Raw genomic sequence first — 19,793 nt, forward strand, 5'->3', positions numbered from 1 at the left:
GGTCCCCTCCTCTCCCAATCCAGGAGCCACATCCACACTGTCCCCAGGAAGGTGACATTTTGGGAGAGGGATGATGCTGTTGGAAGCCTTTACTGGAGGAGTGGTGCAGCCCCCCGGGGCCGGGTGCCCCTAACTGCCCCGGTACGTGGTGTAGGAGCAGGGGCTGAGGAGCAGCGGGACGTGCAGCTTCTGGCCTGGCTCACTGATGGTGAACACGACCTGGGGAGAGCACGGGGGGCTCAGGGGGGTGGAGCTTGGCCCTGGGGGCTGCTCAGAGCAGAGCTCACCCCCCACACACACCCCCCAGCCCCTGCTCCCACCCCCCTGCACCGCTCCCCTGCAGCTCCTGCTGCCCCATCCCCCTCTGCCCACGGTACCTCCACGAAGGGGTAGAAGCTGCTGTGCCCCAGCCCGTGCCAGTACGCTGCCGTGTCGAAGTGCAGGCGGTAGGTGCCAGGCTGGGCCTGCCCCGGGGCCAGCAGCGGCCCACAGCGCCCGTCCCCATCCGTCCACCTGCAGCAGCAGCAGCAACAAACCCTTCAGCAGGGGCTGGCCCCGGCCCCGTGCCCAGGGGGAGGCTGGGCAGCCTGTCCTGGCAGGGCTGAGCAGGGGGGGGATGTGCTGCTGCTGCTCCTCTCCTACCTCTGCTCCAGCTCCATCCACTGCTGCCCTGGCTCCTGCAGCTGCGCCAGGCGCAGGCCCAGCCTGGCAGCCGGCAGCCCCGTGACTGTGTTCAGCACGTGGGTGGTCAGGGAGCCATTGGCCATCTCAGACATTCCTCTGGCCTGAAGCAGAGAGGGAAGTGGGGCTGGGATGTGTCCTGGCTGCCTGGCAGTGCCACAGCCCAGCCCCCCGGGGCCAGGCTGCCTCTGTGCCCCCTCCCTGCAGCCCCTGACGCAGCACCTCACCGGGACACAGGCTCCCACGTCCTGCCCGCGCTGCGGGGCTCAGCTCTGCCAGCCCCAGGGCTGTGTGCCGGGTCTATGCCCGTCTCCAGGCCTCTGTGCTGGGTCTGCGCCTGGCTCCAGGGCTGTGTGCCGCTGCTCCCCACTCACCCACCCCTTGTTTTGGGCTGAGGCACAGCAGCAATGGCTGCCCTGGCCCCGAGCCGTCCCTGCTGCCCTCGCAGCCCACAGAGCAACGTGCAGGCAAACATTAACCCAGCGAGCGTGCTGCAGCTGCCTGGGACAGACGCAGCGCTGGGGGATGGCAGCCGGGCCCCTTCCCCTTGGGTTGTGCTCCGGGGCTGCTGCCTGCCTGCGGCGGGACCTGCTCTCGCTGCCAGCCCAACCCCAGCCCCGGCTCTGGGCTCTGGCCGCTGGCAGAACCGGGGACGCTGCAGAGGGATCCGGGGAGCGAGGGCGGCCGGCTGCTTACCTGACTCTCCTCCATCCTGCTCAGCCAGGAGCCTCTGGCCTGGGACACTGTGCAAAGTGCCATCCCCTGCCCTGGCCGCTGCTCTCCCAGCATGGGGCTGTGGCAGGACCGGCTGCTCCTCCCCATCTGGGCTGAGCTGGCGCAGGTGCCTTCCCCCTGGGAGCTGCACCTGAGAGCCCCCCGGGGCTGGGGGAGCGGAGCCTGGCAGAGTGTCGGGGCGCTGGGCCAGGAGGAGCCATGGTGCAGCCGCCGGCCCGGCCTCGCCTCCCGCCTGGAAACACCCACAGCTGCGGCTGCTGGGCACGGCCCGGGGCTGCCGGGGCAGGGGGCGGCTTCCCCCCGGCCTCATCCTGCCCGGGGGTGCCTGGTGCCTCACCTGCACCTTGATGAGGGCGACGGCACGGGCCTGCAGCCCGTACCCATCCTGGTCAGCTGCCTGGATCTGCACCGTGTATTCAGGGACTGCCTGCGGCGAGAGGCTGTGTCACCCCCACATGGGAGAGGAGAGCAGGGCTGGGGGCTGCGGGGACAACGGGGCTGACCTGTGCCACCAGCCCCACAGCGGCCACAGAGATGACGCCGGTGCTGCCGTCGATGGTGAACATGTGTGGCTGGGGCCAGCTCGGTGTCTGGCGCAGGAGCGAGTAGCGCACGGCGCCATTGCTGGAGCTCACCGCGTCGTCTGCATCCGTGGCCAGCACCCGCAGCACGGGGGTGCCTGGGAGCGGGCAGTACCGCTGCCATCCCCCCGTGTCCCGTCACCGCCCGGGCGCTGCCCCCTGCACAGGGGCACCGGTCTCACCTGGCGCGGCCCCCTCCGGCACGGCTCCGTGGTAAACCGCCTGGGTGAAGACGGGCCGGTTGTCGTTCTGGTCCGTCACGGTGATGATGATCTCCATGGGGTCCTCCACGGGCTGCCCGTTGGCCGACACCGCGTGGGAGAAGAGCTGCGAGGGGCACCGTCAGCGCCCCGGCCCCGGGCACCCGCCCCTCCCCGCCCCGGCCCCCACCCACCGTGTATTTATCCATCTCCTCCCGGTCCAGCGGCTTCGTCACCTCCAGCCACCCCGTCTCCCGCTCGATGGTGAAGACGCCCACGGGGGGGGTGTCGGCCCCCTGCCCCGTGATGCTGTAGAAAACCTTCGTCTCCTTGTCCTTGTTGGATTTGATCTGCCGGAGAGGGGGGGTCAGAGGGGTCCCGGGGCCCCCCCCGCCCCGCGCCCCGTCCCCGTGGGGCCGCGGTACCTGCACCAGCTTCTTGGGGAAGGGCCCGCGCTCGTTCTCGGGGCAGTTGATGGGGGGGATGACCCAGTCCCTCTTCTGCCGCCGGAGGCCACGGCCGGGCTGGGGGAAGCTCAGCACGTCGGGTGCCGCATCCTGCGGGTCAGAGGGGACTCAAGGGGTGTCTCAGCTCTGCCCGGGGGGAGGAGGGGGCTGCGCAGTAGCCCCGGGCCCCACCGGGACGGTCCTACCGGCACGAGGAGGAGGAGGAGTGCGAAGGTGCTGGGCAACATGGCTCCGTCTGCTCCCGAGGACACTTCCTCATGACCGGCTTTGACCTCAGCCCCGCGCTGCCGGGAGAGTCCTGTGTCAGCCCTGCCCTGGGGCCCTGTGCATCCCACGGAGAAGGGGGCTCCAGGGGCCCCCCAGCTGCCCGATGCACTGTGAGGTGCTGAGAGCCCCCGGGGCACTGACATCTGCCCTCCCAGAGCGCTGAGGGGCCCGTTGCACCCCTGCACCCGCTGGGCTGTGCCCTCCCCGGCGATGCCTGGCACAGCCGGGCACCCCGACTCCCCGTGGGAGACCCCCCACCACAGGGCACCGGGACAGGGTGATTCGCCGGAGACCCTCAAAGCCACAGCCCAGGCAGGGGGATGAGTGCCACCGGGAGGGGCTCAGCCTCGCCGCGGGGCCGCCACCGGCGTCGGGGGAGCATCGGGGGGGATTGGGGAGGTCCCGAGGGCGCTCAGAGGTACCAGAGGCTCATTGAGAGGACCAAGGGAACAGCGGCGGGGGGATGAAGGCACGGGGAGGGGCCGCACGCAGGAACCGGGGGGTGTCGGGGACTTGGGGGGATGTGCCAGGGATTCCGGTGTGTGCCGGGGCCCTGGGGGATGCCGGAGGATGCCGGAGGGCTCCGGAGGGTGCCGGGGCTCAGGGGGACGCCGAGCGGTGCCAGGGGGTGCCGGGGCTCCGGGGAGCGGCGGGGGCCGGGGGATGCCGGGGCCGGGGCCAGGGGCGTCGGGGGGCCGGTGCCGGGGGATGCCGGGGCCGGGGCCAGGGGCGTCGCGGGGCCGGGGGCGGGGCGGGGCGGTACCTGCGCGGCCGCCGCCTCACCTGGAGCGCGCGGGGCGGAGCGCGCGGGCGGCGGCCGGAGCGGCGGCGGCGGCAGCGGACGGGCCATGCGGGGCCCACGCTCCGGGCTCTGCCCGCTCCTCTTCATCCTCCTCCTGCTCCCGCTCCTGCCGGCGGCTGCCGCGCTCGCCGCCGTCTCCGCCCGCCCGTGCGTCCCCCCGGCGCTGCGCCGCGGGCCGCTCGCGGTACCAGGTAACCGGCGCCGTCGGGGCGCGGCTCCACCCGCCCCTCGGGACCCCGCGGGATGCGCGGCGGGGAGGGGGGCGGGGGGGCACCGGCCGTACGGGGCCGGGGAATGGGATCGGGGCTTCGGGCGCCGGTGGGGCGGGCGGGCCGCGCCGTGCCCCCGGATGCGGGCTGAGATGGGGGCGGCGGGGCTCCATCACGCCTCCGTGCTCAGCCCCGCTCTGCTCCTCGGCTTCTGGGGCCGGCCGTGCCCCCCCCCCGGGACTGGCGCTTTTCGGGGGGAGCCAGTACTGCCCAGGGGGTGGGGCTGTCCGGGGTCCCTGGGTGCCGGGCTGGGCCGTGGGGCTGGCAGCAGTCCCGAGCCGTGGGGCTGGCGGTGCCCCCCAGCAGCAGAGCTGTGCCGTGGCGTTGGGGTCCTGCCCGTCCGGCCCCACCGGGGCTGGTGGCGGCTGATGCCGGTGCCTCTGGTCCCGCCGCGGGGCAGCGCCGGGTGCTGCGGGCGCGGGGCTGGGCGCCCGCGGGGGGCTGCCTGGCACCGGGCTGGCCATGGGGCTGGGTGCGCCCAGGCTGGGCAGGGGCTGGCTCCCGGCCCGCGGTGCCCCCGGAGCAGGGCAGCGCACGTCGCCAGGGCCTGTTTGCCCGGTTGTCGCAGCGGTGTCCCGGGGGACAGGGTCAGCTCGGGAGCTGCGGCCGGAGCCAGCGCTCGCCTAATGGCCGCGGAGCGCTAAAAGCTCTTGTTGGCAGTAAGTGCCGCGGCTGTGCCAGGAGGGGCCCTGACCTCCGCCTGCCTCGGACGCCGCATCGCGCTGACTCGGGCCGAGCCTTCCGGGCAGCGCTGCCGGGGCCGGAGCCGGGCAGTGCCAGGGCAGGGGCTGGGGGTCTCGCCGTGGGCAGCACGTGGCTGCTCCGCCGCGCCGAGCGCCGTGTGAGCTCCGCGTGGACGGGCCCCGAGGGCACGGCGGGGGCCGGCCCCGAAGTCGCGGCTGGAGGGAGGCTGCGGCCCCGGCCCCCGCCGTGCGGAGCAGCAGCCGTGGCGCGGCTGGGGAGCGGGACTGCGGGCTCCCCACCGCGTGTTTGGGGATCCTCCAGGCTGCTTCTGCCTCGGCGCCGCTCGCCCGGGTGGCCACGGCCCTTCCGGCCCCACGGATGCCCTTTATCTCGCCATCGCGGCTGGGAGGGCCCGGCGCTGCCCTCCGGGCACGGCTGCTGGCTGTGGGGGTGAGGGGCCTCGCCGTCGCCCCCAGGCTTGCTGCCGTTGCTCCTGGCCCAGGTGTGGGGCAGCCATGGGGCACAGTTCACCTTGCCCTGCTCTCCGTCTCCCCCGCCCCCTCTCCCGCAGCACCCCCCGTCCCGCTGCCCGTCCCCTCCCGGCTCTCGCCGCCGCTCAGCCTCTGCCTCTGGAGCTGGTTTAGCTCCACTAATCCCCTAATCCTGCCTCCCGGCCAGGGGTGCGGGGCCCCGGGCCGCATTCAGCACAGGGCACGTAGCGTGGTCCTGGGAGGAGGGGGCCGTGCCGTGCCCCATGTGCTGGCCATGGGGGGCTGGGAGCCTCGAGGGGGGTGACACACCGCAGGGGTGGGCTGGGGCAGGGCTCTGCCTGCCCAGGAATTTCTCGTCATCTGTGAAACAAAGCCGAAACCTCCGCCGAAACCTTCCCCGCGCTCCCGGCATCCCCTGGCTGATCCGCCTCGGGAGGCCGGCGCGGGGGGGCTGCGGGGACCCGGGGCTGGGGGACGGGTGCCCCGCGGCCCCCCTGAGCCTCTGCCCTCCCGCAGCGCGCTCCGGAGCCCGCGCGGGGCCGTCCGGGACCGCGGAGCCCGACGTCGGGGCGCAGGAGACCGGGGGCTCTGCGCGGCTGCCGGGGGCTGGCAGAGCACCCGCTGTGCCCCCCCGCGATGCCGCCGGACCGCCGGAGCCCGCCGCGGCTCCCGTGCGGAGCAGACGCTCCCCCCAGGTAACCCGCGGCCCGTCCCCATCCCCTGAGCGCAGCCGGCTGCCCGCTCACCCGCCCCCATCCCGCAGGAGCTGCCCGGGGCCGGCGCCGCTCCCAGGAGGCGCAAGAGGGACTGGGTGATCCCCCCCATCAAGGTTCCTGAGAATGAGAGGGGCCCCTTCCCCAAAAAGCTGGTTCAGGTACGGGGGACGGGTGGATCTGGGTGGGGGTCTGGGCACGGGTGCAGGTGCTGGGGAGGGGTCCATCCCCCCAGCAGCGGGGCAGGCTCAGGAGGTGGGGGGCACTGACCCCCATCCCTGCATCTCCTCCCAGATCAAATCCAACCGGGACAGAGAGACCAAGATCTTCTACAGCATCACGGGGCAGGGGGCAGACGCCCCCCCCGAGGGCATCTTCACCATCGAGAAGGAGTCGGGCTGGATGAAGGTGACGCAGCCACTGGACCGGGAGCACATCGACAAGTACCACGTAGGTCCCTGCCAGGCAGAGCCACGGTGTGCCACGCTGCTGTGCCAGTGTGCTGTGCCATGCCGGTGTGTGCCACGCTGCTGTGCCAGTGTGCTGTGCCTGTGTGTGCCACGCTGCTGTGCCAGTGTGCTGTGCCATGCCGGTGTGTGCCACGCTGCTGTGCCAGTGTGCTGTGCCATGCCGGTATGTGCCACTCTGCTGTGCCAGTGTGCTGTGCCTGTGTGTGCCACGCTGCTGTGCCAGTGTGCTGTGCCATACCGGTATGTGCCACTCTGCTGTGCCAGTGTGCTGTGCCTGTGTGTGCCACGCTGCTGTGCCAGTGTGCTGTGCTGTGCCGGTGTGTGCCACGCTGCTGTGCCAGTGTGCTGTGCCATGTCGGTGTGTGCCACGCTGCTGTGCCAGTGTGCTGTGCCTGTGTGTGCCACGCTGCTGTGCCAGTGTGCTGTGCCATGTTGGTGTGTGCCACGCTGCTGTGCCAGTGTGCTGTGCCTGTGTGTGCCACGCTGCTGTGCCAGTGTGCTGTGCCGTGCCGGTGTGTGCCACGCTGCTGTGCCAGTGTGCTGTGCCGTGCTGGTGTGTGCCACGCTGCTGTGCCAGTGTGCTGTGCCGTGCCGGTGTGTGCCACGCTGCTGTGCTGCACCATGGCCCCCAGCTCGCCCCTCCCCTCACAGCTCTTCTCCCACGCCGTGTCTGAGAACGGCAAACCGGTGGAGGAGCCGATGGAGATCATAGTGACGGTGACGGACCAGAACGACAACAAGCCCCAGTTCACGCAGGAGATCTTCAGGGGCTCCGTGCCCGAGGGTGCTTTGCCAGGTAGGACCCTGAGCCCGGGGGAAGCTCTGTCTCCCACCTTGAGGAGAGCCCTGGGACCATCCCTGGGGAGGATGTGGGTGCCCCATTTCCCCCGCACTCACCAGGACACCCCGTCCCCAGGCACCTCCGTGATGCAGGTGACGGCCACGGACGCAGATGACGCGGTGGAGACATACAACGGCGTCATCGCCTACTCCATCCTCAGCCAGGAGCCGCGGGAGCCACATCCCCACATGTTCACCGTCAACAGGGCCACCGGCACCCTCAGCGTCATCGCCAGCGGCCTGGACCGGGAGGTGAGCTCTGCAGCCCGGCGGGACGGGCGGCCCCGGCTGTGAGCAGGGTCTGATGGGTGTCTGTGTGTGTGTGTCTGTCTGTGTGTGTCTGTCTGTCTGCCAGCGCGTGCGGGAGTACACACTGACCGTGCAGGCGGCCGACCTGGATGGCGAGGGGCTGACCACCACGGCGCTGGCCGTGATCGAGATCGCGGACATCAATGACAACGCCCCCGAGTTCGACCCCAAAACGGTGAAGTGGGACCCCCCTCCCCTCAGGATCCCCTCCCCCCAGCCCGGGGCTGCGGCACTGACGGTGCCCCTGCACCCGCAGTACGAGGCGGCGGTGCCGGAGAACGAGGCCGGGCGGGAGGTGGCCCGTCTGACCGCCACCGACCTGGACGAGCCGAACACGCCGGCCTGGCGAACCGTCTACTCCATCCTGCGTGGCAACGAGGGGGGAGCTTTCACCATCGCCACCGACCCGGCCAGCAACGAGGGCGTCCTCCGCACTGCCAAGGTGTGTGTGTGTGTCCCCCGCAGCTCGCCCATGCTGCCCACAGCGGGTGCTGCCCGGCCCTTTCTCTCTCCCAGGGTCTGGACTACGAGGCCAAGAAGCAGTTTGTGCTCCACGTGGCCGTGGCCAACGAGGCGCCCTTTGCCGTGAAGCTGCCGACGGCCACTGCCACGGTGACGGTCAACGTGGAGGATGTCAATGAGGCACCCGTCTTTGACCCCGCGGTGCGGCTCGCCCAGGTGCCCGAGGATGTGCCGCCGGGGCAGACCCTCACCTCCTGCACCGCCCAGGACCCCGACAAGGCCCAGGGGCAGAAGATCAAGTGAGTGGGATTGGGGCTGGGGTCTGGGGGCTCCCTGCTGCCCTCCCCAGAGCATGGGCCCAGCTCCCCTCTGCCGCTCAGGTACATGATGGGGCATGACCCGGCGGGCTGGCTGGCCGTGCACCCCGAGAACGGGCTCGTGACGGCGCGGGACCACCTGGATCGCGAGTCCCCCTTCACCAAGAACAGCACCTACACTGCCGTGCTGTTGGCCGTGGATGATGGTGAGGGCCCTGAAAGGGGCTTTTGTTCCCTCTGTGCTCGTGAGGGACATGTGCTGCTGTCACAAGGAACCACATCCCGGCTCTGGCACGGAGCAGGGACAGGGGCTGCCGGTCCTCGTCCCTGCTCGAGTTCTCCCTGTCCCTAAGAGGGGCCTGGTTTTGGGGATCCCCCTTCCAGCATCGCTCCTCCCCACAGGCTCACCACCTGCCACGGGCACCGGCATGCTGCTCCTCACGCTGCTGGACGTGAACGACCACGGCCCTGAGGCCGAGCCCCGGGACATCACCGTCTGCAACCGCAGCCCCCAGCCCCAGGTCCTCAGCATCACCGACAGGGACCTGCCCCCTAACACCGGCCCCTTCCGTGCCGAGCTCACCCATGGCTCGGGGGACAGCTGGGCCGTGGAGGTCAGCGACCAAGGTACTGCCGTTGGGCTGCTGGGCGCAAGGCAGGCTGTGCCGCCGTGGTGTCACCGGCTGCCATGGGTCACCCATGGTGCTGGTCTCGTGCAGACGACACCGTCACCCTGCATTTGGTGGCGCCGCTGGAGCCGGAGCTGTACAGCGTCTACCTGCGGCTCCTGGACCGGCCGGGCAAAGCCCAACTCACTGTCATCACTGCGCGCGTCTGCGACTGCGAGGGGCCGGCGCAGAGCTGCCCCCAGAGCCGCCAGTCCGCCACCGGCCTGCCCTTTGTCCTCGCTGCCCTCGGAGCCCTCCTGGCCTTGCTGCGTGAGTGAGGGGTCCCGAGGCTGTGGGGCTGCACCCCCCAAGTGAGGCAGGGCTGGGGGGACACGTCTGACACTGCTGCTCCCCCCTCAGTCATCCTGCTGCTGCTGCTCCTCTTCGTGAGGAGGAGGAAGGTGACGAAGGAGCCGCTGCTGCTGCCTGAAGACGACACACGGGACAACATCTTTTACTACGGGGAGGAAGGCGGTGGGGAGGAGGATCAGGTGGGTGTCCTGAGGGGCTGGGAAGGGCCGGTGCCTCTGCAGGTGGCCTGACTCTGCCCCTCCGTCCCGTGTGCCCGCCCCACGCAGGACTATGACCTGCGGCAGCTGCACCGGGGCCTGGACGCGCGCCCGGAGGTGATCCGCAACGACGTGGCCCCCACGCTGATGCCGGCCCCCCAGTACCGACCCCGGCCTGCCAACCCCGACGACATTGGCACCTTCATCGACGAGGTGAGCCCAGGCCCAGGGGAGACAGAGAGTGTGAAGGGGTTTGGCACTGTCCTGCCATCCGTGCAGGCACCAGGGCTGCCCCCAGCCCAGGGCAGCGGGTGCTGACCCCTCTCCCCACACCCCGCAGAACCTGAAGGCGGCCGACACAGACCCCACGGCCCCCCCGTACGACTCCCTGCTGGTGTTTGACTATGAGGGCAGCGGCTCGGAGGCCACTTCTCTCAGCTCCCTCAACTCCTCTGCCTCGGACGGTGACCAGGACTACGACTACCTCAACGACTGGGGCAGCCGCTTCAAGAAGCTGGCGGAGCTCTACGGCGGCGGGGAGGAGGAGGACTAGGAGCCCCCAGCCCCAGCCCCCAGCCCCCTGCCCCACGCCTTATCGCTGCCCGTGCCTTGGGGCTGCCCCCTCCCGCCGTGCCCCCGCCTCGGCGCCAGCCCCCCACCCCCTTCCTCTCTTCGGTTTCCTTTGGTCTTGCTGATTTGTTTTGTAAGGATGGAATAAAGGCCGTGTGATGCTCCAGCCAAGGTGAGCAGCTGCTGGTGTGAGTTTTAATAAAGTGAGTGGGGTTTTGTTTAAGATGCTCCAGCCTCTGCGTGGCTTTGTGCCCAGGGAGAGGGTCCCAGAGCTGCTACTGCCCCCCGCCTCAGCGTGGGGAGACCCACGGGTGGGTGTGGGGGCTGTGCCCGTGGGTGTCCGTGTGCAGGGGGTACGGGAGTGTCCCCTCGTGTGCCCCATGGAAGCAGCACCGTGTTCCACCGGCACCCCCGAAGGAATCCATCGGGACAAGGTCTTTTTCAACGACCGCCGTGCCTGGGGGCTGCGGGTCCGGGGGTCCCGGGCGCGGGCGGGACGGTGCCGCCTCCCGGCGGGGCGGGGCGGGGGGAGGCGGCACCTGCGGGGCGGGACCGGGACCGGGACCGGACGCACCTGCGGCTCCGCGGCGGCAGCGCCCGAGCCGATCCTCGCAGCCACAGCGATGGGGCGTCGCGGGGGCTACCTGGCCCCGCTCTGCCTCCTTCTGCTCCTGCTCCAGGTGAGGGACGGGGCTGCGGGACCCCGATACTGAGGGACCCTCCCCGGGGTCGACGACACTGGGATCCTCCCCAGGAGCTCGGGACCCTCCCCGGGGCCGTGGGACCCTGCCTGGGGCTGACGGCTCTCTCCGGGCAGGCTGGCGAGCGGCTGTGCGAGCGGGCAGCACCGTGCCAGCCCGGCTTTACCGCAGAGACCTTCACCCTCGCGGTGCCGGGGGGCAGCGTGGCGGCGGGACGAGCGCTGGGACGAGGTGAGGCCGGGAGCCGCGGGGACGGGCCGGGGTCTGGCACTGGGGCCGGGGCCGTGGGGCGGGGGCAGCGCGGGGTCGGTGGTCGCAGCCCCGGGGCAGCGCGGGGGCCGCAGGTGCCTCTCCCCGGGGAGCGGCGGCGCGGGCGGCGCTGACTCAGGCGCCACAGACCTGTCGGGGCCGGTACCGGGGCGTGGGGCCGCGTCCTGCCCCGCTCCGCACCGCGTCCTGCCCCGCACCGCACCTGGCACGCGGCGTCCTGGCACACGGGGCTCGCCAGGCTGAACCCACCTTCACGGGATGGAGCTGAACCCCCAGCGTGGCCTCCTGGGGTGGCTTTTGATGTGGGGTGTCCCTGTGCCAGCACAAATCCCCCAGGTTTGTGCAGCGGGCACTGGTGTGAGCGCTGCCTGTGTGGCTGTGCCAGGGCTGCCAACAGCCTCCCTGTGCCACGCACCAAGCTCCGGCCGCGGCGTAGGGAAGGCTCCAGGGAGTGGTGTGCCCAGGGAAGCCACAGTGGTGCTGGGGACATGCTGCTGTTTGAGGTGCCCTGGACATGCCCAGCTTGGACTCATGGGTGCCAGGGGGCTGCGTGGTGCTGAGTGCAGGCTCCGGGGCAGTGCCTGGGCCATTGCTGATGGTTGACAGTGGTTCTCGCACCACGGTGTGCCAGGGACAGCCAGGGTGGGTCTGGGGCTGCGGGGTGCTGAGCACTGGGCCTCCCAAACCCCCCTGTCCCTGGAAGGGCTTTGCCCTGGCTGTGGGAGTGGAGCTGGGAGCTGGCCCTTGCCCCACACCTCAGGAATTGCGCGTTGGTTTGCTTTGGAGTTGATTATTAACGCGGCTGCCAGGCTGCAGCGGCTGGCGGCAGTTAGGGCTGTGCCCTCGCCATCAGTGCCGTGCAGGGCTGGGTGCCAGTGCCAGGACCTGCTGGAAAACCCCCATCCCAGCACCAGCACTTCTCGTTTCGGGTCCTGGGTGGAGACACAGCGTGGGAGGAAGGAAGGGGCCGCTTGCCCGCAGGGGCTGTGGTGCCAGCCTGGCGGTGCCCGGCTGTGCCGGTGGCTGAGCGTGGTGGGCGCACACGGGGGGTGCTCGGCGATGCCCCCCCGCACGGCACAGCGAAGGTCGGGCCGGGCTGACGAGCCAACCTGCAATTAGGTTGATGAGTGGAGCGCGGTGTTTTCCCTCCGACAGGTCTGGACAGGCCCCGGGCTGGGAGAGCAAACACCTGCGCGGGGGCCGCGGCGTCAGGGGGCCGGGGCCGGGGGCGATGCTCGGCTGGAAGGGGGGTCTCCGGGAGGGGGGCGCAGAGCCGCCGGGACGTGGCGGGGCCGGGCGCTGCCGTCAGCCCCGGGTGCGGGAACCTCGGGAGTCTGAGGTCAGGGTGAAACCAGTGAGTCAGCGGGCGCTGGCGGGACGTGCGTCTGAGCCCGGCTGCCGTGAGCCCCCCCCAGCCCTGGCACGGCCCCGCTTGCCCAACCCCCGCGGCGCGGGCACCGGGGCGCTGGCACCCGCCCGCCGGTGACTCAGCCCGTGCCCAGACGCTGCGGGACGGGCCGTGGTGGGGGGGTTGCCCTGGTTCACATCCCGCTATGGGGTCTCCTCCGCCCGCCCTGGTCAGCTGTGGGTCTGGTTGTCTGCGCCCTGGAGGGGGGGATCCTCCCGAGACGCCCCCCAGCTCTCCTCACCCCTGCCCCAGTGCTCAGGAGAGCAGAGCAGAGGGGCCCCCGGCCGCGGGGAGGGGAGGGCTGGGGATGGCTTTGCTGCAACTCAGGAGCTGGAAAAACAGGTTGTGCGCGGCGGGAAGGGGCGGGCAGGGGGGCGGTGGGCGCTGAGCACCCCCCCGCTGGGGCTGAGCGCTGCCCGCCCGCTGCACCCATCCTGCACGGTGCCAGCTGCGGGTGCCGAGCGCTGCGCCTGCGCTCCGGGTGCCAGGAACCTCTCCCCGGCGCGGCGGTGCCCGGCCTGCCCCGGCACGCTCCTGCCCGGCCGGCCCCACCGGCTCCCCCGGCCACGGGCTGTGCCGGGGGTCCCGCCGCGGGGCTGGGCCGTGCCGTGCCGGCAGGTGCTGTGGGGGCAGCGGGGGGCACGGAGGCAGTTCCCAGCGCAGGACTCGGCCCTCGCCCCCCGCCCGCCTCCGTATCCAAATTCCTGGGCTGCGTGTGGGCTGACGTAACCCGGCGGCACCGGCAGCAGCCTCGTGCCGCGCTGCCTCGCACCCTGGGCACGGCGTCTTGCCATGGCACAGCCGCAGCACCCGCCTGGCAGGGGCTGCAGCCCGGGTGCCGCTGGCTCGCACAAACCCTGTGCCGCACAAAGGGGGTTTGTTTGTGTGGGAGCGGCGGCGGCACGGCCCTGGCGCATGTGATGCCTCTGCTGACGGCCGCCGCGCCTCTCCAGGCTCCTGCCGCGGCCCAGCACGGTGCCACGCTGGTGACGCCGGATGCCGACTGGCCTGGAGCAGGGTGGGTGCCTGTTGGCCCTGAGGGTCCCCAGGGATTCCCGGGTTGGCTGGTGCCTCATGTGCCACTCTGCACCGGGGCTGAAAAGTTGCTGTAGACAGGGATGTGCCAGGCACGGGCACACGCCTGCCCATGCCGCGGCACCGGGGTGCTGCCCTGCCCTCGCCGGCACACCGTGGCAGTGCCAGGCCCCTGTGCCCACGTGCCACCCCTGTCCCCAGTGAGCTTTGTGGGCTGTGACGGGCAGCGCCGTGCCGTGTTCCTCGTGGACGACCCGCGCTTCAAGGTGAGCAGCGATGGCCGCGTCGTCACCGCCCGGCCCCTGCAGCTGCGGCAGCACCAGCGCCTCAGCTTCACCGTCCACACCCGCGACGCCGCGGGCAAGAAGCACTCGGCCAGGGTGACCGTGCGCAGGCGGCACCGGCGGCACCATCACCACCAGCAGCAGGTAAAGGGCAGCTCCTCACCCAGGGCCCCTGCAACCCCTCTCTCTGGGGCAGGGGGCTTGGCAGGGTGCTGGTACCGAGCTGCTGTCTGACCCGCAGGATGCGGCACCCGACGTGCTGAGCTTCCCCCAGCCCGGCCGTGGCCTCCGGCGGCAGAAGAGGGACTGGGTCATCCCCCCCATCAACTGCCCCGAGAACGAGCGCGGGCCCTTCCCCAAGAAGCTGGTGCAGGTACCGCGGCCCCACGGGGACGGGGCGCGGGGCGGGGGGGCCCCGGGACCCCTCTGACCCCCCCTCTCCGGCAGATCAAATCCAACAAGGACAAGGAGACGAAGGTTTTCTACAGCATCACGGGGCAGGGGGCCGACACCCCCCCCGTGGGCGTCTTCACCATCGAGCGGGAGACGGGGTGGCTGGAGGTGACGAAGCCGCTGGACCGGGAGGAGATGGATAAATACACGGTGGGTGGGGGCCGGGGCGGGGAGGGGCGGGTGTGCCCGGGGCCGGGGCGCTGACGGTGCCCCTCGCAGCTCTTCTCCCACGCGGTGTCGGCCAACGGGCAGCCCGTGGAGGACCCCATGGAGATCATCATCACCGTGACGGACCAGAACGACAACCGGCCTGTCTTCACCCAGCAAGTCTTTGTCGGCTACATCGAGGAGAACGCGAAGCCGGGTGCGTGAGCACCGCGGGATGGGGCTCTGTGGCTGGGACCACACAGAGCCTCGAGCCAGAGCCGTGCCGGGGTGTGCAGCAGGGTTTGTCCCACGAGTGAAAGCTCCTTTGCTTGTCCCTGCGCCCAGGCACGTCGGTGATGACGGTGAACGCCACGGACGCGGACGACGCCATCAACGTGAACAACGGCATCATCGGCTACTCCATCCTCAGCGAGGAGCCCAGGAGCGCGCAGCAGATGTTCACCATCGACCCCGAGAAGGGCATCATCAGCGTCATTGGCACCGGGCTGGACCGGGAGGTGGGTGCCCTGGCGGTGGGACTCGCGGGGCAGAACCCCAAGGTCCGGCTGCTCTGGGGACTCGCCATCTCCTGCTCTGGGGAGGCTGCACCCGCAGCCCGTCGGGGAGCTGTGCTGGGACGTTGTGGGGCCCCAGCCCCGCTGAGCCCTGGGGACGGTGGGCTGCTGTCCTGGCAGCAGGGCTGTTGGCGAGTGCCGGTGGTGTGTGCCGTGCGCCGTGGCTGGAGAAGGCCGGAAGAGCAGGCGGGTGATGCACCTGGAGCAGAGTCTGTGTCAGACCCCAGCCCTGCCCTGAGTGCTGTGATTTTGCCTTGCAGACCACTCCCAACTACACACTGATCATCCAGGCTGCGGACCAGGAGGGCAGCGGCCTCACCAACACCGCCACGGCCATTGTGGAAGTCACCGACGCCAACGACAACCCGCCCATCTTCGACCCCACCACGGTACCCGAGGCGGCTCCTGCCAGCCGCTGCCCTCCCTGTGCCGTCGTGGCACGAGCCCCCTGACCTTGGGGTGCCCGGGACCCCGCGGGTGACCGGCCCATCCCCTCTCTCGCAGTACAAAGGGATAGTGAAGGAGAATGAGGTGGGGCTGGTGGTGGCCCGGCTGCACGCCACGGACCAGGACCTGCAGGGCTCCCCTGCCTGGCAGGCCGTGTACCGCATCAGGAGCGGCGACCAGGACGGCGACTTCACCATCACCACCGACCCCAAAACCAACGATGGCATCCTGAAAACAGCCAAGGTGGGTCCCGCTGCCGCGGCGCCGGCTGCCTCCCACCGGCACCGCCACTACCCCGGCGCCTCTCTCCCAGGGCCTGGACTACGAGAGCAAGAGCCAGTACAACCTGGTGGTGACAGTGGAGAACGCCGTGCCCCTCACCGTGCCCCTGCCGCTCTCGACCGCCAACGTCCTGGTGGTGGTGGAAGATGTGAATGAGGCGCCCGTCTTCGTGCCCCCGGTCAAGAGGGTGGAGGCGAGCGAGGACCTGCCGCTGGGGCACGAGGTCACCTCCTACACGGCCCAGGACCCCGACAGGGACCAGAGGCAGAAAATCACGTGAGTGGGGCGTGTCTGCAGCGGGGGGGCTGAGCCGGGTGCTCCAGGGGCTGCCCCTTCCCTGCCAACCCCTCGCTGGCCGCAGGTACCGCATGGGCAGTGACCCCGCGGGCTGGCTGGCCATCGACCCCGAGAACGGCATCGTCACGGTGGCACAGCCGCTGGACCGGGAGTCACCGCACGCCATCAACAGCACCTACAAGGCCATTGTCCTGGCCGTGGACAACGGTGAGGAGCGCCCTGTGCTGCCCTGATGCCATCCAGCCGTGTCCCTCCGGGGCTCCCGGGGCAGGGGCTGGGGCCCCCTCCCCAGGCGCCTCGCTAAGCCCTGGCCCCACAGGGGTGCCGGATGCCACCGGCACGGGGACGCTGCTCCTCTTCCTCCATGACGTGAACGACAACGGGCCCACGCCGGAGCCCCGCAACTTTGACATCTGCAACCGGCAGCCTGAGGAGCAGGTGCTGAACATTGTGGACAAGGACCTGCCCCCCAACACCTACCCCTTCCAAGCCGCGCTGGAGTATGGCTCTGGGAGCAACTGGACGGTCAGAGTGAAGGATCGAGGTAGGTGCTGCCCCGCCTGGGCCCCGCTCTCGGCGTGGGGCGGTGGGGAGAGGCCAAGCAGGGCTGGGTCCCAGCCCCCCCCGGGGTTCCCCCTGCTCGCCCTGAGCACGGCCCTGGCGTGTGCCACCAGACCTGCTGGCGCTGAGGCTGACCAAGGAGCTGGAGCCAGGGGAGTACAACGTGTTCCTGAAGCTGACGGACGGGCAGGGCAAGGCGCAGATGACACCGGTCAAAGCCATAGTGTGCGACTGCGAAGGGCCAGCCAAGAACTGCGAGCGCCGGGCGTACGTGGTGGGAGGCCTGGGCGTGCCGGCCATCCTGGGCATCCTGGGGGGCATCCTGGCACTGCTGAGTGAGTAACGTGGGCCGGGCCGGGCCATACCCTCACCCAGGGCCCCTCGCCACGCCATCCCTTCACACGCTGCCCTCTGCTTGCAGTCCTGCTGCTGCTCCTGCTGCTCTTCGCCAGAGGCAGGAAGGTGGTGAAGGAGCCGCTGCTCCCGCCCGAGGACGACATGCGGGACAACGTCTACCACTACGACGAGGAGGGTGGTGGTGAGGAGGACCAGGTGGGCTGCGGGACCCTGTGGCACCTCCCCAGCACCTTTCCTTCCCGCCCTGGGTCCCAGCACAGTGGGTGCCCCTGAGAGAGAGTCTTCTAGACTTCTGGAGAAGAATTTCTAGAGAGAGTCCAGAGCAGGGCTACAAAGATGATTCGTTGTGGGGAAAGGCTGCGGGGTCTGGGGCTGTTCAGCCTGAAGAAGAGAAGGCTAGGCTCAGGGGCACCTCAGCTTTGCTGCTCAGTCCCTAAAGGATGAGTGTCAGGAGGATGAGGTGACACAGTTATGTGGTGGCCAGTGACAGGACAAGGGGTAATGGACACAGGCTGGCACATAGAAAGTTGCCCTTAAACACAAGGAGAAAGTCCTTTGAGGTGAGGGAGCCCTGGCCCAGGCTGCCCAGGAAGGGTGTGCAAGTTCCTTCTTGGGAGGCTTCCAAACCCACCTGGACATGTTGCTGTGCCCCCTGAGCCAGGGGAACCTGCTTTAGCAGGGGCTGGAGGAGTTCTGCAGGGGGCCCCTCCAGCCTCCATCAGTCTGGGATACTGTGAGTCTATGGCTGTCCCTCAAGAGTCACCTCCTCATATTCCCCCTCTCCATCTCCACACAGGACTATGACCTGAGCCAGCTGCACCGGGGCCTGGATGCACGCCCAGAGGTGATCCGCAACGACGTGGCCCCCACGCTGATGCCGGCCCCCCAGTACCGGCCCCGGCCTGCCAACCCCGATGAGATCGGCAACTTCATTGACGAGGTGAGCCCAGGCCCAGGGGAGACAGAGAGTGTGAAGGGGTTTGGCACTGTCCTGCCATCTGTGCAGGCACCAGGGCTGCCCCCAGCCCAGGGCAGCAGGTGCTGACCCCTCTCCCCACACCCCGCAGAACCTGAAGGCGGCCGACACAGACCCCACGGCCCCACCATACGACTCCCTGCTGGTGTTTGACTACGAGGGCAGCGGCTCGGAGGCCACTTCGCTCAGCTCCCTCAACTCCTCCGCCTCGGACGGTGACCAGGACTACGACTACCTCAACGACTGGGGCAGCCGCTTCAAGAAGCTGGCGGAGCTCTACGGCGGCGGGGAGGAGGAGGACTAGGAGCCCCCAGCGCCAGGGCTGGCCTGGCCGGCCGCTGCCTGCTCGGCAGCTCAGCTCACTTCACCCCCCTGGGCCCACATCGATCTTTGCCTGGGGAGGTGGCTGAACACTCCCCCAACACCTCTCAACCTGGTGTCAGTTTCCCCCTGAGCCAGTGCAGGGGAAGCTGAGGGTCACCGGGGCTGAGGGGGGGTTTTGGGGAGCCGTTGTTTCCTGGCCCTCCTCAGCTCCCGCCAGGACACGGAACCCTTCTGTCCTTCCCCTGCTCTGGGCTGCGTGGGCCAGGACCTGCTTCTCCTCCCCGGCAGGGATGGGCTCCACCACCTCCCTCCCTTTTCTGGGGAGGAAAAAGGTTTCCGTGGCCCCCTGAAATACCTCGTGCTCCGGGCCCACCGTGCTGCTGGCGTCAGGGCGGGCGGGGAGAGGCGATGGATAAACCACAGCCCAAAGCTGTGCCGCCAACGAGCTCGTGCAGGCAGATTCCTGCTTCTCTGCATCCCCAGGTTCTGATGTGATTTCCCTCTGTCTTGTGCCAGGTGTAATTGTTGGTGCAGGCAATGAAAGGCGCTTCTGGAAATCAAAGGGCTTTGACTGAAATCCTGAACTCTGTGTTTTGCTGTTGTGGGGGTTTGTTGTTGTTTTTTTATCGGGGGGGGGGGAGGAAAGGGTGCGATGTGGGCTGGGAACCCAGCACCGGGCTGGTTAGTGATTGATTGTTTGGTTTTTATATTAAATGGAAATAATAATAAATTGTTCTGAGAAAACAAAAAAGCCTTTTCGCGCTGGTGTCACTGTGGCTGTGTCAGAGGCAGCCCCGGCTCGCACAGACACGTTCCTTGGAGGCAGCAGCAGTCACAGAGATGGATCCCCAGCAGGACTGGGGCCGTGAGGAGCCAGAGCGGGCGGCTCACGTCGGTCACAGGTGCCGGGGCCGCCCGGATGGGCCGCGGGGAAAGGAGCAGCAGGACATGGCATGAAACCAGCCCGTGCCTCCCTCGTGCGCCGAGCCCAGTCCGTGCCCTGCCCCGCAGCGGGGGTGAGGCTGTTTGGAAGCCGGAGCCGCCGCTGCTGTGTGTCCAGCCCTGGGGGGCTCTGGCCTCCTTTCTGAGGCGCTGCCGAGGGAGGATGCAGCAGACACCCCACGCCACGCCGCCTGCCGGCCTTCAGCCTCGCCCCAGCCCCGGAGGCTGCCAGCAGCTCCGCAGCCTTGGACAGACACACGGCCAGCTCCTGTGCTCGGCTGTGCCCTCATGAGCTGCTTATCCCACAGGTGCGTTGTGGGATCCCACTGTTGCTGAGCCGCGGGGCCGCCATCCTCACAGAGCTGTGTCCCTGCTCTCCCTTCGAGGTGGTATGGCCGGGTTGTCCTTGGAAGCTGCCGTTGTGTCCTGGCTGCAACCAGCCCTGCCCTGGGTGCAGGAGCTCTGGGACAATCTCTGCCCTGCTCCAGGGGTGGGTGCTGCTGGCGGCTGAGGGGAGCACAGACAGGGGGCTACGCTGCCAGCCTCCGGCCCTGGCGCCGGGCTCAGACAGCGAACAGCCCTGTTCAGGGACGAAGCTGAGCCCCGAGCTGCCCTCAGGGGCAGGTCCGACTCGCCGCCATCCGCTGCTCCCGGGACCCGCCTCAGCGGCGCAAACATGGCGCCGCCCCTCAGCGACTC

The 19,793-nt window shown here is 69.9% G+C and overlaps 3 protein-coding genes across 3 annotated transcripts; 2 read left to right on the top strand and 1 right to left on the bottom strand.

The window, feature by feature from the left end:
* Positions 1-84: 84 nt before the first annotated feature.
* On the bottom strand, positions 85-2,900 carry LOC133626699 (cadherin-1-like). Its single transcript, XM_062007362.1, has 9 exons — positions 2,850-2,900; positions 2,623-2,754; positions 2,392-2,547; positions 2,180-2,324; positions 1,920-2,095; positions 1,754-1,843; positions 643-785; positions 378-513; positions 85-219 (listed from the first exon to the last, which is right to left on the bottom strand). The coding sequence occupies exons 1-9, from the start codon at positions 2,889-2,891 to the stop codon at positions 130-132; spliced, it is 1,110 nt and encodes a 369-aa protein (XP_061863346.1). The 5' UTR covers positions 2,892-2,900; the 3' UTR covers positions 85-129.
* An 827-nt stretch (positions 2,901-3,727) lies between these two features.
* Positions 3,728-10,263, top strand: LOC104560539 (B-cadherin). The gene is made up of 15 exons (XM_062007104.1): positions 3,728-3,924; positions 5,694-5,872; positions 5,941-6,051; positions 6,185-6,340; positions 7,012-7,156; positions 7,277-7,452; positions 7,556-7,684; positions 7,766-7,951; positions 8,026-8,270; positions 8,352-8,494; positions 8,691-8,915; positions 9,008-9,226; positions 9,317-9,447; positions 9,535-9,678; positions 9,806-10,263. Exons 1-15 carry the CDS (start codon positions 3,780-3,782, stop codon positions 10,016-10,018), a joined length of 2,547 nt encoding a protein of 848 aa, XP_061863088.1. The 5' UTR covers positions 3,728-3,779; the 3' UTR covers positions 10,019-10,263.
* A 328-nt stretch (positions 10,264-10,591) lies between these two features.
* LOC133626664 (cadherin-1-like) lies at positions 10,592-18,897 on the top strand. Its single transcript, XM_062007103.1, has 16 exons — positions 10,592-10,715; positions 10,853-10,967; positions 13,651-13,877; positions 13,975-14,106; positions 14,181-14,336; positions 14,406-14,550; positions 14,679-14,851; positions 15,169-15,297; positions 15,413-15,598; positions 15,669-15,913; positions 15,999-16,141; positions 16,254-16,478; positions 16,609-16,830; positions 16,917-17,047; positions 17,649-17,792; positions 17,920-18,897. Exons 1-16 carry the CDS (start codon positions 10,659-10,661, stop codon positions 18,130-18,132), a joined length of 2,643 nt encoding a protein of 880 aa, XP_061863087.1. The 5' UTR covers positions 10,592-10,658; the 3' UTR covers positions 18,133-18,897.
* Positions 18,898-19,793: the final 896 nt, after the last annotated feature.

The sequence above is a fragment of the Colius striatus genome, chromosome 14 (assembly GCF_028858725.1).
Source record: "Colius striatus isolate bColStr4 chromosome 14, bColStr4.1.hap1, whole genome shotgun sequence".
Taxonomy (NCBI): Eukaryota; Metazoa; Chordata; class Aves; order Coliiformes; family Coliidae; genus Colius; species Colius striatus.

Excerpts from the sequence above, each read along its gene's own strand:
- LOC133626699 (XM_062007362.1), bottom strand. The coding sequence starts at position 2,891 with ATGTTGCCCAGCACCTTCGCACTCCTCCTCCTCCTCGTGCCG. Across the intron at positions 2,755-2,849 it reads TCCTCCTCCTCCTCGTGCCG|GATGCGGCACCCGACGTGCT; the intron begins GTAGGACCGTCC and ends TCTGACCCGCAG. Across the intron at positions 1,844-1,919 it reads CTGTGGGGCTGGTGGCACAG|GCAGTCCCTGAATACACGGT; the intron begins GTCAGCCCCGTT and ends CTCTCGCCGCAG.
- LOC104560539 (XM_062007104.1), top strand. The coding sequence starts at position 3,780 with ATGCGGGGCCCACGCTCCGGGCTCTGCCCGCTCCTCTTCATCCTCCTC. Across the intron at positions 8,495-8,690 it reads GCTGTTGGCCGTGGATGATG|GCTCACCACCTGCCACGGGC; the intron begins GTGAGGGCCCTG and ends TCCTCCCCACAG. Across the intron at positions 9,448-9,534 it reads GCGGTGGGGAGGAGGATCAG|GACTATGACCTGCGGCAGCT; the intron begins GTGGGTGTCCTG and ends CGCCCCACGCAG.
- LOC133626664 (XM_062007103.1), top strand. The coding sequence starts at position 10,659 with ATGGGGCGTCGCGGGGGCTACCTGGCCCCGCTCTGCCTCCTTCTGCTC. Across the intron at positions 10,716-10,852 it reads TCCTTCTGCTCCTGCTCCAG|GCTGGCGAGCGGCTGTGCGA; the intron begins GTGAGGGACGGG and ends CTCTCCGGGCAG. Across the intron at positions 14,337-14,405 it reads AGGAGATGGATAAATACACG|CTCTTCTCCCACGCGGTGTC; the intron begins GTGGGTGGGGGC and ends TGCCCCTCGCAG.